We start from the raw sequence: 18,336 nt of genomic DNA on the forward strand, positions 1-18,336 counted from the left end.
GTGCAGTGCTCTGCACGCTGTGAGCACTCAATAAGTATGGCGCACACAGTAAGCGCTCAATAAGTTTGAATGAATGAATGAATACAACTTGGACTTCTCAAGCGCTTAGTACAGTGGTCTGCACACAGTAAGTGCTCAATAAGTGCTCTTCCTCCCTTCAAGGCCCTACTGAGAGCTCGCCTCCTCCAGGAGGCCTTCCCAAACTGAGCCCCCTCCTTCCTCTCCCCCTCGTCCCCCTCTCCATCCCCCCCATCTTACCTCCTTCCCTTCCCCACAGCACCTGTATATATGTCTATATGCCTGTACATATTTATTACTCTATTTTTTATTTATTTTACTTGTACATATCTATTCTATTTATTTTATTTTGTTAGTGTATTTGGTTTTGTTCTCTGTCTCCCCCTTCTAGACTGTGAGCCCGCTGTTGGGTAGGGACCGTCTCTATGTGTTCCCAACTTGGACTTCCCAAGCGCTTAGTACAGTGCTCTGCACACAGTAGGTGCTCAATAGGTACGATTGACTGACTGAACACAACTTGGACTTCCCAAGCGCTTAGTGCAGTGCTCCGCACCCAGTAAGCGCTCAATAAGTACGATTGAATGAATACAACTTGGACTTCCCAAGTGCTTAGTACAGTGCTCCGCACCCAGTAAGCGCTCAATAAGTAGGATTGAATGAATGAATACAACTTGGACTTCCCAAGCGCTTAGTACAGTGCTCCGCACCCAGCAAGTGCCCAATAAGTACGATTGACTGAATGAATGAATACAACTTGTACTTCCCAAGTGCTTAGTACAGTGCTCTGCACCCAGTAAGGGTTCAATAAGTACGAATGAATGAATACAACTTGTACTTCCCAAGTGCTTAGTACAGTGCTCCGCACCTGTAGGCGCTCAATAAGTACAATTGAATGAATGAGTGAATGAATGAATACACCTTGGACTTCCCAAGCGCTTAGTACAGTGCTCCGCACCCAGTAAGCGCTTAGTCAGTACGATGGAATGAATGAATGAATACAACTTGGACTTCCCAAGCGCTTAGCACAGTGCTCCGCACCCAGTAAGCACGATTGACTGACTGAATGAATGAATGCAACTTGGACTTCCCAAGCGCTTAGCACAGTGCTCCGCACCCAGTAAGCGCTCAATAAGTACGATTGAATGAATGAATGAATACAACTTGGACTTCCCAAGCGCTTAGTACAGTGCTCCGCACCCAGTAGGTGCTCAATGAATACGATTGAATGAATGAATACAACTTGGACTTCCTAAGCGCTTAGTACAGTGCTCCGCACCCCGCAGCCGCTCAATAAGTACGATTGAATGAATGAATGAATACAACTTGGACTTCCCAAGCGCTTAGTACAGTGCTCCGCACCCAGTAGGCGCTCAATAAGTACGATTGAATGAATGAATGAATATAACTCGGACTTCCCAAGCGCTTAGCACAGTGCTCCGCACCCAGTAAGCACGAGTGACTGACTGAATGAATGAATGAATACAACTTGTACTTCCCAAGCGCTTAGTACAGTGCTCCGCACCCAGTAAGCACGATTGACTGAATGACTGAAGGAATGAATCCAACTCGGACTTCCCAAGCGCTTAGCACAGTGCTCCGCACCCAGTAAGCACGATTGACTGACTGACTGACTGAATGAATGCAACTTGGACTTCCCAAGCGCTTAGTACAGTGCTCCGCACCCAGTAAGCGCTCAATAAGTACGATTGAATGAATGAATGAATGAATACAACCTGGACTTCCCAAGCGCTTAGTACAGTGCCCCGCACCCAGTAAGCACGACTGACTGACTGAATGAAGGAATGAATACAACTTGGACTTCCCAAGCGCTTAGTACAGTGCTCCGCACCCAGTAAGCGCTCAATAAGTACGATTGAATGAATGAGTGAATACAACTTGGACTTCCCAAGCGCTTAGTACAGTGCTCCGCACACAGTAGGTGCTCAATAAATACGATTGAATGAATGAATACAACTTGGACTTCCTAAGCGCTTAGTACAGTGCTCCGCACCCCGCAGCCGCTCAATAAGTACGATTGAATGAATGAATGAATACAACTCGGACTTCCCAAGCGCTTAGTACAGTGCTCCGCACCCAGTAAGAGCTCAATAAGTACGATTGAATGAATGAGTGAATACAACTTAGACTTCCCAAGCACTTAGCACAGTGCTCCGCACACAGTAAGCACGATTGACTGACTGACTGAATGAATGGATACAACTTGGACTTCCCAAGCGCTTAGTACAGTGCTCCGCACCCAGAAAGCATGATTGACTGACTGATTGAATGAATGAATACAACTTGGACTTCCCAAGCGCTTAGTACAGTGCTCCGCACCCAGTAAGCACTCAATAAGTACGATTGAATGAATGAGTGAATACAACTTAGACTTCCCAAGCGCTTAGCACAGTGCTCCGCACACAGTAAGCACGATTGACTGACTGACTGAATGAATGAATACAACTTGGACTTCTCAAGCGCTTAGTACAGTGCTCTGCACACAGTAAGCACGATTGACTGACTGACTGAATGAATGGATACAACTTGGCCTTTGCACACAGTAAGCACGATTGACTGACTGACTGAATGAATGGATACAACTTGGCCTTCCCATGCGCTTAGTACAGTGCTCCGCACCCAGTAAGCGCTCGATAAGTACGATTGAATGAATGAATGAATACGACTTGGACTTGCCAAGCGCTTAGTACAGTGCTCCGCACTCAGTAGGCGCTCAATAAGTACGATTGAATGAATACAACCTGGACTTCCCAAGCGCTTAGTACAGTGCTCCGCACCCAGTAAGCGCTCAATAAATACAACTGAATGAATGAATACGACTTGGACTTCCCAAGTGCTTAGTACAGTGCTCCGCACCCAGTAAGCGCTCAATAAGTACGATTGAATGAATGAATACAACTTGGACTTCCCCAGCGCTTAGTACTGTGCTCCACACCCAGTAAGCGCTCAATAAGTATGACTGAATGAATGAATACGACTTGGACTTCCCAAGCACTTAGCACAGTGCTCCGCACCCAGTAAGTACGATTGACTGACTGACTGACTGACTGGATACAACTTGCACTTCCCAAGCGCTTAGTACAGTGCTCCGCACCCCGCAGGTGCTCAATAAGTACGATTGAATGAATGAATGAATACAACTTGGACTTCCCCAGCGCTTAGTACAGAGCTCCGCACCCAGTAAGCACGATTGACTGACTGACTGACTGAATGAATACACCTTGGACTTCCCAAGCGCTTAGTACAGTGCTCTGCACCCAATAAGCGCTCAATAAGTACGGTTGAATGAATGAATGAATGAATGACTACGACTTGGACTTCCCAAGCGCTTAGCACAGTGCTCCGCACCCAGGAAGCACGATTGACTGACTGACTGACTGAATGGATACAACTTGGACTTCCCAAGCGCTTAGCACAGTGCTCCGCACCCAGTAAGCACGATTGACTGACTGACTGACTGAATGAATACAACTTGGCCTTCCCAAGCGCTTAGTACAGTGCCCCGCACCCAGTAAGCGCTCGATAAGTACGATTGAATGAATGAGTACAACTTGGACTTCCCAAGCGCTTAGTACAGGGCTCCGCACCCAGTAAGCACGATTGACTGACTGACTGAATGAATATAACTTGGACTTCCCAAGCGCCTAGTACAGTGCTCTGCAGCCAGTAAGCGCTCAATAAGTACGATTGAATGAATGAATGCAACTTGGACTTCCCAAGAGCTTAGTACAGTGCTCCGCACCCCGCAGGCGCTCAATAAGTACGATTGAATGAATGAATACAGATTGGATTTCCCAAGCGCTTAGTACAGTGCTCCGCACCCCGCAGGCGCTCAATAAGTACGATTGAATGAAGGAATACAGCTTGGATTTCCCAAGCGCTTAGTACAGTGCTCCGCACACAGTAAGCACGATTGACTGACTGACTGAATGAATGAATACAACCTGGACTTCCCAAGCGCTTAGTACAGTGCTCCGCACCCCGCAGGCGCTCAATAAGTACGATTGAATGAATGAATGAATGAATGAATACAACTTGGACCTCCCAAGCGCTTAGTACAGTGCTCCGCACAGTCAGCACGATTGACTGAATGAATGAATGAATACAACTTGGACTTCCCAAGCGCTTAGTACAGTGCCCCGCACCCAGTAAGCACGATTGACTGACAATGAATGAATGAATACGACTTGGACTTCCCAAGCGCTTAGCACAGTGCTCCGCACCCAGTAAGCACGACTGTCTGAATGAATGAATACAACTTGGACTTCCCAAGCGTTTAGTACAGTGCTCCGCACCCAGTAAGCACGATTGAATGAATGAATGAATCCAACTTGGACTTCCCAAGCGTTTAGTACAGTGCCCCGCACCCAGTAAGCACGATTGACTGACAATGAATGAATGAATACGACTTGGACTTCCCAAGCGCTTAGCACAGTGCTCCGCACCCAGTCAGCACGATTGACTGACTGAATGAATGAATGAATACACCTTGGACTTCCCAAGCGCTTAGTACAGTGCTCCGCACCCAGTAGGCGCTCAGTAAGTACGATTGAATGAATGAATGAATGAATCCAACTCGGACTTCCCAAGCGCTTAGCACAGTGCTCCGCACCCAGTCAGCACGATTGACTGACTGACTGAATGAATGAATAGAACGTGGCCTTCCCAAGCGCTTAGTACAGTGCTCCGCACCCAGTAGGCGCTCAATAAGTACGATTGAATGAATGAATGAATACGACTCGGACTTCCCAAGCGCTTAGCACAGTGCTCCGCACCCAATCAGCACGATTGACTGACTGAATGAATGAATGAATGGAACGTGGCCTTCCCAAGCGCTTAGCACAGCGCTTAGCAGGCGCTCAGTAAGTACGACCGAGCGAATGAATGAACGGCTGCTAGCGCCCGCCGCACCCTATTGGCCGCCTGCAAGCGGCCCGTCACGTGACGCGGCCCCCTCCCTTCTCCCGCCCTTCGGCGACCCCGGCTCCCGGATTGGCTCCGCCGCCGCCGCGTCCCTCCCTCTCATTGGCCCGCCCCGCCTTCAGTCAGGGCGGCGACCGTGCGCGCGCGCGCGCGCGCGCCGCCCGTCACGTCGCGCGCGCCATCCCCCCTGTTCGGTCCGTCGGCGCGCGCGCGCGGTGGGGTCACGTGACGCGAACCCCCCCCCCCCCCCCCCCCCCCCCCCGCCCTGTTTACGTTCGGCGCGAGCGTTGGGGCCCCGTCCGGCGCGCGCGGCCCCGTTTCGGTTTCACTTCCGGTCGCGCGGGCGCGCGCGCGCGTGAGGGAGGGAGAGCGCGAGCGAGGCGGCGGCGACGACGCCGGTCCGCGGCCTGGTCCACCGCGGCGCCTCACGGAACCGCGCCCCGCCGGGCGGGAAGATGGAGGAGCTCGTCGTGGAGGTCCGGGGCTCCAATGGCGCCTTCTACAAGGTACTGGGCCCGGGGAGGCCTGCTCGTCGTCCTCGTCGTCGTCGTCGTCGTCAGGCGGCGGCGGCGGCGGCGGCGGCGGCGGCGGCCCGGGGAGGCCCCGCCGTCCCCCCCCCCTCCCGTCGCCCTTGCTGAGCGCTCACTACGTACTGAGCGCCCCGCCACCGCTTGGCGCCGACCGCGGGGCCCGGCCCGGAGGGAGCGACCGGCCGCGTTGGGATCCCTCACCATCGATTTTATTTTTATATATATATGCATATATATACGTATATATATTTGCATACACACATATATTTGTATATATTTGCACATATACGTATACATAGGCATATATACACGTATAGATTTATATATACGTGTATATATGCGCCCAGCGGCGTTGGGATCCCTCACCATCAATTTTATTTTTACATATGTACGTATATACATGCATATGTATACGTATATATATATTTATATATGCGTGTATATATGTATGTATGCGCCCAGCGGCGTTGGGATCCCTCACCATCAATTTTATTTTTTTATGTGTATGTATATGCATATATATACGTATATATGTTTATAAATATATATATATATGCCCAGCGGCGTTGGGATCCCTCACCATCAATTTTATTTTTTTATGTGTATGTATATGCATATATATACGTATATATGTTTATAAATATATATATATATGCCCAGCGGCGTTGGGATCCCTCACCATCAATTTTATTTTTTTATGTGTGTATATATATGCATATATATACATATATATTTATATATACGTGTATATATATATATATATATATATATGCGCCCAGCGGCGTTGGGATCCCTCACCATTAATTTTATTTTCTTCTATATACATATATATACGTATATTTATTTATATTTACGTATATATGTGTGTATGCATATGTATGCGCCCAGCGGCGTTGGGATCCCTCACCATCAATTTTATTTTTTTATGAGTGTATATATATGCATATATATACGTATATATGTTTATAAATACATATATATATATATATATATATACACGCCCAGCGGCGTTGGGATCCCTCACCATTAATTTTATTTTCTTATACATACATATGTATGCATATATATACGTATATTTATTTATATTTACGTATATATGTGTGTATGCATATGTATGCGCCCAGCGGCGTTGGGATCCCTCACCATCAATTTTATTTTTTTATGTGTGTATATATATATGCATATATATACGTATATATGTTTATAGATACGTATATATATATATATATACGCCCAGCGGCGTTGGGATCCCTCACCATTAATTTTATTTTCTTATATATACATATATATGCATATATATATACGTATGTTTATTTATATTCACGTATATATGTGTGTATGCATATGTATGCGCCCAGCGGCGTTGGGATCCCTCACCATCAATTTTATTTTTTTATATATGCGTACATATATGCATGTATATACGTATACATATATATGCATGTATGTACGTATATTTATTTATATATGCGTATATATGTGTGTGTGGGTGTGTATATATTTATATGTATGTATATCTATAAAGGAACAAGGAAAGGGGCCCGCACAAAAGCGGTGCGGCCCAGGCCCGCCTCCCCGTCCCCATTTACGACGGTGTTTATTTGCACACAGTAAAAAAAAAAAAGAAAAGCGCCCAATCGACACGATTGAGCCTCACCGTTGGGTCGGGACCGGCCCTGTGTGCTGCCAGGTGGTACCCCCCGAGCGCCTAGTACAGTGCCCTGCACCCAGGAAGCGCCCAGTAAGTAGGATCGGTCGACTGAGTGGGTGAATCTGCCGAGCGCATGCTGTGCGGAGCCCCGCGCTGAGCGCTGCTCATTCACTCATTCACTCATTCTGCACACAGTAAGCGCTCAATAAATGCGATTGACTGAATGAGTGAATTTGCTGAGCGCACCCTGTGCGGAGCCCTGCGCTAAGCGCTTCTCATTCATTCCTTCCGCACACAGCGCTCAATAAATGCGATTGAATGACTGCTGAGCGCTTCTCATTCACTCATTCTGCACACAGCGCTCAATATACGATTGAATGATTGAATGAATGCTGAGCACATCCTGTGCGGAGCCCTGCGCTAAGCGCTTCCCTTTCATTCATTCATTCTGCACACAGCGCTCAGGAAATACGATTGGAATGGTTGAATGAATGCTGAGCGCATCCTGTGCGGAGCCCTGCGCTAAGCGCTTCTCATTCACTCTGCACACAGTGAGCGCTCGATAAATACGATTGAATGAATGAATTTGCTGAGCGCACGCTGTGCAGAGCCCCGCGCTAAGCGCTTCTCATTCATTCATTCATTCATTCTGCACACAGTAAGCGCTCAATAAATACGATTGATCGATTGAATGAATGAATGAATTTGCTCAGCGCATCCCGTGCGGAGCCCTGCGCTAAGCGCTTCTCATTCATTCATTCACTCATTCTGCACACAGTAAGCGCTCAATAAATACGATTGATCGATTGAATGAATGAATTTGCTGAGCGCATCCCGTGCGGAGCCCTGCGCTAAGCGCTTTTCATTCATTCACTCATTCTGTACACAGTAAGCGCTCAATATAAATGCGATTGATTGAATGAATGAATTTGCTGAGCGCACGCTGTGCGGAGCCCCGCGCTAAGCGCTTCTCATGTATTCATTCATTCATTCTGCACACAGTAAGCGCTCAATAAGTACGATTGATTGATTGAATGAATTTGTTGAGCGCACGCTGTGCAGAGCCCTGCACTAAGCGCTTCTCATTCATTCATTTACTCTGCACACAGTAAGCGCTCAATAAATGCGATTGATTGAATGAATTTGCTGAGCAAACGCTGTGCAGAGCCCTGCGCTAAGCGCTTCTCATTCATTCATTCATTCATTCGTTCATGCTGCACACAGCGCTCAATAAATACGATTGATTGAATGAATTTGCTGAGCGCACCCTGTCTGGAGCCCTGCACTAAGCGCTTCTCATTTGTTCATTCTGCACACAGTAAGCGCTCAATAAATACGATTGATTGAATGAATGAATTTGCTGAGTGCATCCTGTGCAGAGCCCCGCACTAAGCGCTTCTCATTCATTCGTTCATTCTGCACACAGTAAGCGCTCAATAAATACGATTAATTGAATGAATGAATGAATTTGCTGAGCGCATCCCGTGCGGAGCCCCGCGGTAAGCGCTTCTCATTCATTCATTCATTCGATCGTATTGATCGAGCGCCTGCCGTGTGCAGGGCACTGTACTAAGCGCCTGGGAAGTCAGAGTTGGCAACGTATGGAGATGGTCCCTCCCCACCAGCGGGCTCAGAGTCTAGAAGGGCTCCTGGCCCTTCCCCTCCCCTTTTTCTCCCCCTCCTTTGTGTATCCTTTGTGTATCTTTGTGTACCGCACACTCTCAGTTCACAATGGTCGCGGGCCTTCACCTACCTCAAAAAGAAAAAAAAAACAACCCCCAACCCACCAGAAACGTTTCCGTGCCCGTCTTTCATTCATTCAGTCGTATTTATTGAGCGCTTACTGTGTGCAGAGCACTGGACTGAGCGCTTGGGAAGTCCAAGGCGGCAACATCGAGAGACGGTCCCCACCCAACAGTGGGCTCACAGGCTAGAACCGATTCAACTTTGTAGAAAGCTACGGTCGTTTTGTCATCATCATCGTCATCAGTCGTATTTATTGAGCGCTTACTATGTGCAGAGCACTGGACTAAGCGCTTGGGAAGTACAAATTGGCAACATATAGAGACAGTCCCTACCACCGTTCGTCCCCCCCCCCCCCCCACTACGTTCGATATGGAATGACTTCATAGTTTGAGGAAATAAGGTAATTTTATAAATATTTTCTAGCGAAGGAGTAGGGCTCCCTGGATGAGGAATGATGCCGGAGAGGGCCTTAAATAATAATAATAATAATGATGGCATTTGTGAGCCCATTGTTGGGTAGGGACCATCTCTATATGTTGCCAACTTTTGCTTCCCAAACGCTTAGTACAGTGCTCTGCACACAGTAATTCATTCATTCAATCGTATTTATTGAGCGCTTACTGTGTGCAGAGCACTGTACTGAGTGCTTGGGAAGTCCAAGTTGGCAACATATAGAGACGGTCCCTACCCAACAGTGGGCTCACAGTCTAGAGATAATAATAATGATGGCATTTGTGAGCCCATTGTTGGGTAGGGACCGTCTCTATATGTTGCCAACTTGGACTTCCCAAGCACTTAGGTGCTCAGCACACAGTAATTCATTAATTAATTCATTCAATCGTATTTATTGAGCGCTTACTGTGTGCAGAGCACTGTACTAAGCACTTGGGAAGTACAAGTTGGCAACATATAGAGACGGTCCCTACCCAACAGTGGGCTCGTAGTCTAGAGATAATAATAGTGATGGCATTTGTGAGCCCATTGTTAGGGAGGGACCGTCTCTATGTGTTGCCAACTTGTACTTCCCAAGCGCTTAGTACAGTGCTCTGCACACAGTATTTCATTCATTCAATCGTATTTATTGAGCTCTTACTGTGTGCAGAGCACTGTACTAAGCGCTTGGGAAGTACAAGTTGGCAACATATAGAGACGGTCCCTACCCAACAGTGGGCTCACAGTCTAGAAATAATAATAATGATGGCATTTGTGAGCCCATTGTTGGGTAGGGACCATTTCTATATGTTGCCAACTTGTACTTCCCAAGTGCTTAGTACAGTGTTATGCACATAGTAATTCATTCATTCAGTCGTATTTATTGAGCACTTACTGTGTGCAGAGCACTGTACTGAGCGCTTGGGAAGTCCAAGCCGGCAACATTGAGAGACGGTCCCTACCCAACAGTGGGCTCACAGTCTAGAAATAATAATGATGGTATCTGTGAGCCCATTGTTGGGTAGGGACCATCTCTATATGTTTCCAACTTGTACTTCCCAAGCACTTAGTACAGTGCTTTGCACACAGTAATTCATTCGTTCATTCAATCGTATTTATTGAGCGCTTACTGTGTGCAGAGTACTGTACTGAGCGCTTGGGAAGTCCAAGTCGGCAACATATAGAGACGGTCCCTACCCAACAGTGGGCTTACAGGCTAGAATGGATTTAACTTTGTAGAAAGCCCCGGCCTAGGTCGTTTTGTCGTCCACCGTTCGTTTCCCCCCCCCCCCCCCCCCACGCCCACCACACTACGTTCGATGTGGAATGACTTCATAGTTTGAGAAAATTAGGTAATTTTATAAATATTTTCTAGCGAAGGAGTAGGGCTCCCTGGATGAGGAATGACGCCGGGAGAGGGCCTTAAATAATAATAATGATGGCATTTGTGAGTCCTTTGTTGGGTAGGGACCGTCTCTATATGTTGCCAACATGTACTTCCCAAGCGCTTAGTACAGTGCTCAGCACACAGTAATTCATTCATTCAATTGTATTTATTGAGCGCTTACTGTGTGCAGAGCACTGTACTAAGCGCTTGGGAAGTACAAGTTGGCAACGTGTAGAGACGGTCCCTACCCCACAGTGGGCTCGCAGTCTAGAAGGGGGAGACAGAGAACAAAACATATTAACAAAATAAAATAAATAGAATAAATATGCCCAAATAAAATAGAGTAATAAATTCATACAGACGAATGAATGAATTAAGCGCTTACTATGTGCAAATTCATTCATTCAATCGTATTTATTGAGCGCTTATTGTGTGCACAGCCCTGCACTAAGCGCTCGTCAAGTACAAGTTGGCAACATATAGAGACGGTCCCTACCCAACAGCGGGCGCACAGTCTGAGCGCTGGGGAAGTTACAAAGCATTCAGGTTGTCCCACGGGGGGGCTCACGGTCAATCCCCATTTTACAGATGAGGTAACTGAGGCACAGAGAAGTGAAGTGACTTGTCCAGAGTCCCACAGCTGACAACTGGCGGAGCCGGGATTTGAACCCACGACCACTGACTCCAAAGCCCGGGTTCTTTCCACTGAGCCAGGCTGCATTAGGGACCGTATGGGTTTAGTTGGAAATCACTTTTTGCCGGCCTAAATGATAAACTACCTGTATCTTGGAAACAAAGCACATTTTACAAAAATCTCTGGGTGCCAGTCTGAACAAAAATCGATGGTGGTTCAATTTTATTTTTTTTTTGGTGAATAGTTCATTTGCTGGATGTAATGCCATTCATTCATTCATTCAATCGTATTGAGCGCTTACTGTGTGCAGAGCACTGTACTAAGCGTTTGGGAAGTACAAGTTGGCAACATATAGAGACTGTCCCTACCCAACAGCGGGCTTACAGTCTAGAATAATAATAGTAATTATTATTACTAATAGTAAAGCACTCTTCTAAGCGCTGGATGATTTCCCCTAACCCTCTACCCCCCAAAAAAGGTGTCATGTTTGTAGTTGGGATCTATTGGAACATCACATGATGCTCCTGCTTTTTTCTGGTTTTAAAGCAAAGGTGCTGAATGGGAACTTTAATTTTACATGAAAGAATGAGGAATAGTGGACTTAATCAGTGGCACTTATTGGGCGCTTACAGTGTGTAGAGCACTGTACTCGGCGCTTGGGAGGGGACAGTATCACAGAGTTGATAGTTACCGTCCCTGCCCACAAGCCGCTTCCAGGGTAAAAGTATCCACATAAAGTAACAGTTTAATATATATTGAAAAGTCAAAAATTAGTTGTAGAATGATCTGTCGAGCTCCCACTCTACTAGGCACTTGGGAAATATAGAATAAAATGAATAACCCATCCCCTGCCCACCAGGACCTTACACTCTTTCATGGAGGAGAAAAACATAAAAATAGTTACAGCTATAGAGGCCGAAAATAAAGTGGGCATGCGTCCGAGTGCTAAAGCACTAAAAAAAAAAAATTGAGGAAATGTATATGCTTCTACCACACAAAGCTTGAAAAATAAAAATATTTTATACATGAGTAAAATGTGTAAATCATTCCAGTTGAGCCTAAGATAGAAATCAGCTAGGCATTTGTCATTGCAGTTGATTCCCCTTACCATAAAAATTAACCTTTCTAAGACTTTCTCTAGTTCCCTCACCTCTGATTTTTTGTGAAATATTTTCCAAATACTTAACCATTTAAAAAACTTTACTTTTTTTGTTAACAGGTAAAAATGTATTTTTTTAACAAGAGATTTATTGGGCCTCCACTAGTTTCATCGTTCCTGTAATGCAGTCAATTTAGAATCTTATATTTGAAATAGTCAACAGGATATTCGTTGGGAAATTGGCCCAATCCAGAGAAAAAAAGCTAGTAGTTTTAAGAAAGAATTCTAACAGTCCAATCATCTGTTTTGTAATAATAATTATGGTATTTAGGCACTTACTGTGTGCCAAGCGCTGAACTAAGCGCTGGGGTGGATACAAGCAAATCGGGTTGGACCTAGTCCCTGTCCCACAGTCTCCATCCCCATTTTACTGATGAGGTAACTGAGGCCCAGAGAAGTCATTTGGCCAAGGTTACCCAACAGACAAGTGGCAAAGCCGGAATTAGAACCAACGATTTAATGACTCCCAGGCTCATATTCTACCCACTAGGCCAAGACACCAACAAACGGCAAAAATAGAAAATTTGAATTATTTAAGGTAGTTGATTAGGCAGAAGATGGCAGCCGAAGTTGTGGGAGCAGGTAAGAATGGTGAAGACCGAAGTGAATAGCCGCCAGGCTATTAAAGACATTTTATGAAGAAAAGGATAAAAGTCTTCATTATTAATATTGCATCCCGAGTGCCGCAAAAACTTCAGGTGATGTTTTCATGCATTTGCAGCAATATCGAGTCATTTTAAAACCAGTAACTGAAGCATCTGATCAATCAATAGAAGGCTTTAAGCATCGTATGCACGACGCTCTGCTAAGTGCTTGGAAAAGTACAAGAGAATTAGAAGACTGGACCCCTCCCCCTCAAAGGGGTTTACAGTCCTTTGGCACAGACAGGCACTAAAATGAATTGCAGATAAAGATATTCAGACAAGTGCTATGGGGGAGGGCAAGGCTGGGGATTTTTTAGGTGGCATGGAGTGCTGAAGGGGCAGTCAGAGGATATCCCACCTGTAATTTAATATTTACTTTAGACCGTCAACTCAAACTCCTTGATGGCAGGTATAGTGGCTTCTGACTCTACTTCCCACGCACTAAGCACAATGTTCTGGGCATAGTAGGGACTGAATAAAAACTATAGATTGCTCTCCAAAATCCCAACTTTATTCTATGCTACAAATTTGATATGATATTTCTCTGGAAAACTACTTTCCTGAATTACCAAGATCTGGCTGTAGATTTGTGAAGAATTTCATAGTTTAATGCTGTTTGCCCCATGCTCAACCCCACAGCCCGTATGTACATATCTTTAAATTATGTATCAATCAATCAATCAATCGTATTTATTGAGCGCTTACTATGTGCAGAGCACTGTACTAAGCACTTGGGAAGTATAAATTGGCAACATATAGAGACAGTCCCTACCCAACAGTGGGCTCACAGTCTAAAAGGGGGAGACAAAAATTATGTGATTATTATGACAATAATTTTATTATTAAATTATGTATTATAAATTACTTCTGTTAATGGCTGTCTTCCCCTCTAGACCGTATGCCTGTAGTGGGCAGGGAAATGTCTAACTTTTGCATTGTATTCTCCCAAGAGCTTAGTAGTGTTCCGCACATAGTAAGTGCTCAATAAATTCCCTTGATTGATTGTTATCTGACCTGTTTGCCTTGGGTAAATTGTAAAAATGATATTCAAGGTTAGGTTTTACAGTGTAAAAGCAGATGTAATGTTTTTCTTGTAGGAATACTGACAAGTAGAAATCAAAGTACATCTAAACCACACAAGAAGTTCACACTATTTTTTTCCTGCTGGCCTTTGGGCTTCATTCAGCCAATCAGTTAATGGTGTTCGACTGTTTACTCTGTGCAGTTCTTTGTACTGAGTGCTTGGAAAAGCACAATTAGGTAGTTTGGGCGGTTTTTTTTTTAATGGTATTTAAGGGCTTACTGTGCGCCAGGTACTGTACTGAGTGCTGGGGTAAATGCAAGCTAATCAGGTTTTCACCATCCCTGTCCCACGTAGGGTTCACAGTCTTGATCCCCATTTTACAGGTGATATAACTGAGGCCCAGGGAAGGTAAGTGACTTGCCCAAGGTGTGTCAGCAGACGAGTGGCAGAGCCAGAGTTGGAACACAGGTCTTTCTGACTCCCAAACCCATGCTCTGTCCCCTAGGTCACACTGCTTCTCTGTGATAGACACATTCTTCTTCTGTGGTAGACACGTCCACTAGTCACAAGGAGTTTATGGCGTATGGGGAAAGGAGACATTAAAATCAATTTCAGATAGGGACAACAGTAGAGTATAAGAATGCTTCAGTTAATCAGTGACCAAAGCCATAGTTTTCCTTTCATTCATTCATTCATTCAATCATATTTATTGAGCGCTTACTGTGTGCATAGCACTGTACTAAGCACTTGGGAAGTACAAGTTTTCTTATTACGCATTTTTGAAGAAAACCTCCAAAATACGGACTAGGCAGTTTGGGTACTTAGTAAAGAATGTGCAAGTCCTCAAATACTTTTTGATTTAATGCAGTCTGGTATTGATGATCTATGAAGGGATTTTTTTCACTTTCGATTATTCATCGCTACTTTCTAAACTCTTGCATCTAGTTTTCTCCTAAGCTGTGGCACCTGAAGAGGTGCTTTCTACTGACATAGGGTAGCAACCCCGGATGTCAGGTTCACTTACTGCCAGATGATATCAGAGCTGGTTTCCTCATTTTGATTTATAAATGATTTTTCTGCATCTTACATTAATGCGGATAATCCCAGTAATTTAGAGTCAGAGGTGATGTTTTCAGGCTCAAAATTGTATGGCCTGATGCTAGTCTAGCTACGTAGCTTATGTATTTGTTCCCAGAAAGGCGTAATCATTTTAATTGCTATATTAGACTCTCTGCGTTTAGTATTTACAATGGAAAGATACTGCTTGTGATGATTGATGGTGAAAGATGGAAGCTAGTTTAAATGAGACTATACAATTGCAGAGATTTAATCAACTTTTTAAGCCAAATTTTCTCTGACCAATGAAGGCATTTGCAATTTACCTAAGTCCGGAATGTGGTTTTATCAAAAAAGATGTTGAGAATTGAGTAGTAGATATGGTGCTTAGAAGAAATGCACTTTTCAGTTCAGCATACAGAGCTTTGACTGTGCAACATCAGTCAATCTGTGCTGTTTATTAAGCGCTTGCTGTTCGGCATACAGAGGTTGGACTGTGCAGTATCAGTCAGTCTGTGATATTTATTAAGCTCTGACTGTATGCAGAGCACTGTGCTAAACGCTTGGGAGAGTACGGTACCACTGAGTTGGTAGACGTGTTCCCTGCCTACAATGAGCTTAAAGTCTAGAGAGTTTAATGCTACTCATTATGGTTAATATGCGTCCTTGTTCAGTACATTGGCAGAAGAATGCAACGTGGGTTTCCAGGGGGCAGAGCTCCGTTCTGGAATTCAGGAGATCTGGGCTCCTGTCCCTGTTTTTCTTTTAGCGGGTTAATGTGGGCTAAAACCGTGCGCGCATTGCACTATGTGCTGCACCTCCGCCCTTCTCCTTACTCGTACTCCGCTCCCTAGGAGAAACATGACTGGCAGGGATGAGAAAACACGCATGATGCTGCACAAGCCCCTGGATTTAATTTAGCTATGAGTTACTTTTGCCCCGATATTAATGCTGTGTTTAATGCACTGATGATAATGCTGTTTTTTGGGTCTCAGCCACTTCCTCCTCTCCTATCTATATCCTCGTTACCTACTCAAAAAAGTCTCTACTTTTTGCATCCTGCTTTTTTTTCCCCCTCATTAGTTATTCATTGCCTTCATTTTGCAACATCAACCCCCGTTCTTATCTATTTTGCCACTTATATCTTACCCAGGCTTTCTAAGGCTAATTCTTTAACCAGGGATTGCACAGTGAGGTGATTGATGCTCCAGTCTCTACGTAATAACATTCCGTTTTATCATTTGGGTGCCCCAAGTTTAAGGTGATTTATCGATATTCCTGACTTCAGTTACTTTTATTCTCTCCGCATTTTTGAGAACATTCAAATTAGGCAGAACACAAACTGTTCGCTAGGCATCTTTTCATACTTCTCAGCTGATTTGAACGTATCTTTAAATTATTTATTATAAATTACTTATTCATACTAATGTCTGTCTCCCCCTCCAGCCTGTAAGCTCATTATGGGCAGGGAATGTGTCTGCTAATTATTTTGTATTGTACTCTCCCAAGTGCTCAGGACAGTGCTCTGCACATAGTGAACGCCCAATAAGTACCATTGATTAATTTGAATCCTTTATAGATGCCTTTCTGATGTAGTAAGCAAAAACGTGGCCATAAATCACCCAAGCCCCCATCCCTTCTTTGTTTTCTTTCTTTCTAAAGTGCATGGTTTTAGAATTCATGCATGCCGGAGACACCAGAGCATCGCTATATGTTGCCAATCAAGGGGATAAACATCTGAAAAATCAAGAATGCCAAAAGCCCAACAACAGTATTTTCAAATAAGGCTAAGAGCTACTTCCTATTTTATCACTGCAAATAAATTTCGTATAAATTTCATAAAAATTCATATAAATATAAAAATCATATAAAAACATAAGTGTTCTTTCCAGCGACGCTGCTGTATTTTACAATGAGCGTTTACATATGCTTCTGAAAAGATTCCTTGTCAGTGCCACTGTGGGATTGACACTCAGAGCTGAAGAATCCCTAGGTTCACACTTGATAAATTAAGTCCTGGAAATAGGTGAGGTGATGGAGGAGGGAAGGAAAGGAAGGATGTTTGAGTGGCAGGGCATCCAGGAAAAACTCTCTTCCCCAAACTATAGAAACCCTAGAAAGTGAGGCACTCTGCCTGAAGTGCCACAGGTCACTGTAGCAGACACTGCTCTTGCAACGAAGGGGTGTCATCAGGCTTTTTAAAAACTGTCAGTAATAACCAAGGACATCAGGACTAATTTTGTGCTCTGAGTTTTGTAAATTCAGTTATTTACAGTACATTTAACCAAGAAGCAAGAAGATGTGTGTAAGTGGCACTATTAAAGGGAATGTCACTGTTGTGATTTGAAATATAAAAACAGTCCGTCCATCTCCCCACTGAAGTTCATGGTACATTTTTTTGTGTGTGATTTAGAACAAGCCCATTGTTCTTAATTCATGGGATAAATTCTCCATTAGTTTTCTGTAGGTTACCCGAAGCGGACCCATGGTCCAGTCATCTAATATTCTACCTTCAGTAGGGGCACCAAAGAATACTTGGAGAAAGTATGATCACTGACCTTAATGTCTCTTCACTTGGTGAGGACATCCCTAAGTTTTCCTGCCAATATTCATTAAGGAACTCTCATTGTTGAATTTATTGAAACCTCTTCTAAATGTAGTGATATTTTCCAACTTCATAAACTTACTATGTTAACCAATTTCTGATATTTTTCTTTCTGGATGAAGACTTTTCCTTAGCTGGCTACCACCTTCAAGCTTCAGTAGGTGTTCCCTGGTCCAAGAGTTAGGATATATGATGGAGAGTAAATTTGGAGTTCATCATGTCCTCACGTTTCATGATTTTTTTTTTTGTAGACTTCAGGCATCGCATTATCTCAAGTACCCATTTGAAGTTTATTATCTCCTCTGGATCTTCCCTCTCTGAAAATACATTTGTTCTTATGACCCATCACAGTACTACCTAGGGATTAAAGAATATTAAAATAAATGCTGAGCAAAATACTGTCAGCTTAATTTCTGAGCATATTCCTCTAAACCTTTCGGTTATCTCCTCACTGCTAAAAATTGGGTGCTTCACTGCTCATTACTGTGGGAGTTTGCTCATGTTTCTTG

General features: G+C 44.3%; 1 protein-coding gene across 9 annotated transcripts in view; it reads left to right on the top strand.

Annotated features, from left to right (window-relative positions):
- Positions 1-5,355: 5,355 nt before the first annotated feature.
- FMR1 (FMRP translational regulator 1) overlaps positions 5,356-18,336 on the top strand; it is a 63,478-nt gene continuing 50,497 nt past the window's right edge. For 7 of the 9 annotated variants that reach the window (XM_038747630.1, XM_038747632.1, XM_038747625.1 and 4 more), the window contains exon 1: positions 5,356-5,465. In XM_038747630.1, coding sequence (XP_038603558.1) covers positions 5,415-5,465 — 51 coding nt within the window. In that variant the 5' untranslated portion in view covers positions 5,356-5,414. The remainder of the gene's footprint in view (positions 5,466-18,336) is intronic. The other 2 variants (XM_038747631.1, XM_038747633.1) reach the window with 1 other exon arrangement.

Source organism: Tachyglossus aculeatus, chromosome 6 (genome assembly GCF_015852505.1).
Source record: "Tachyglossus aculeatus isolate mTacAcu1 chromosome 6, mTacAcu1.pri, whole genome shotgun sequence".
In the NCBI taxonomy this organism is placed as follows: Eukaryota; Metazoa; Chordata; class Mammalia; order Monotremata; family Tachyglossidae; genus Tachyglossus; species Tachyglossus aculeatus.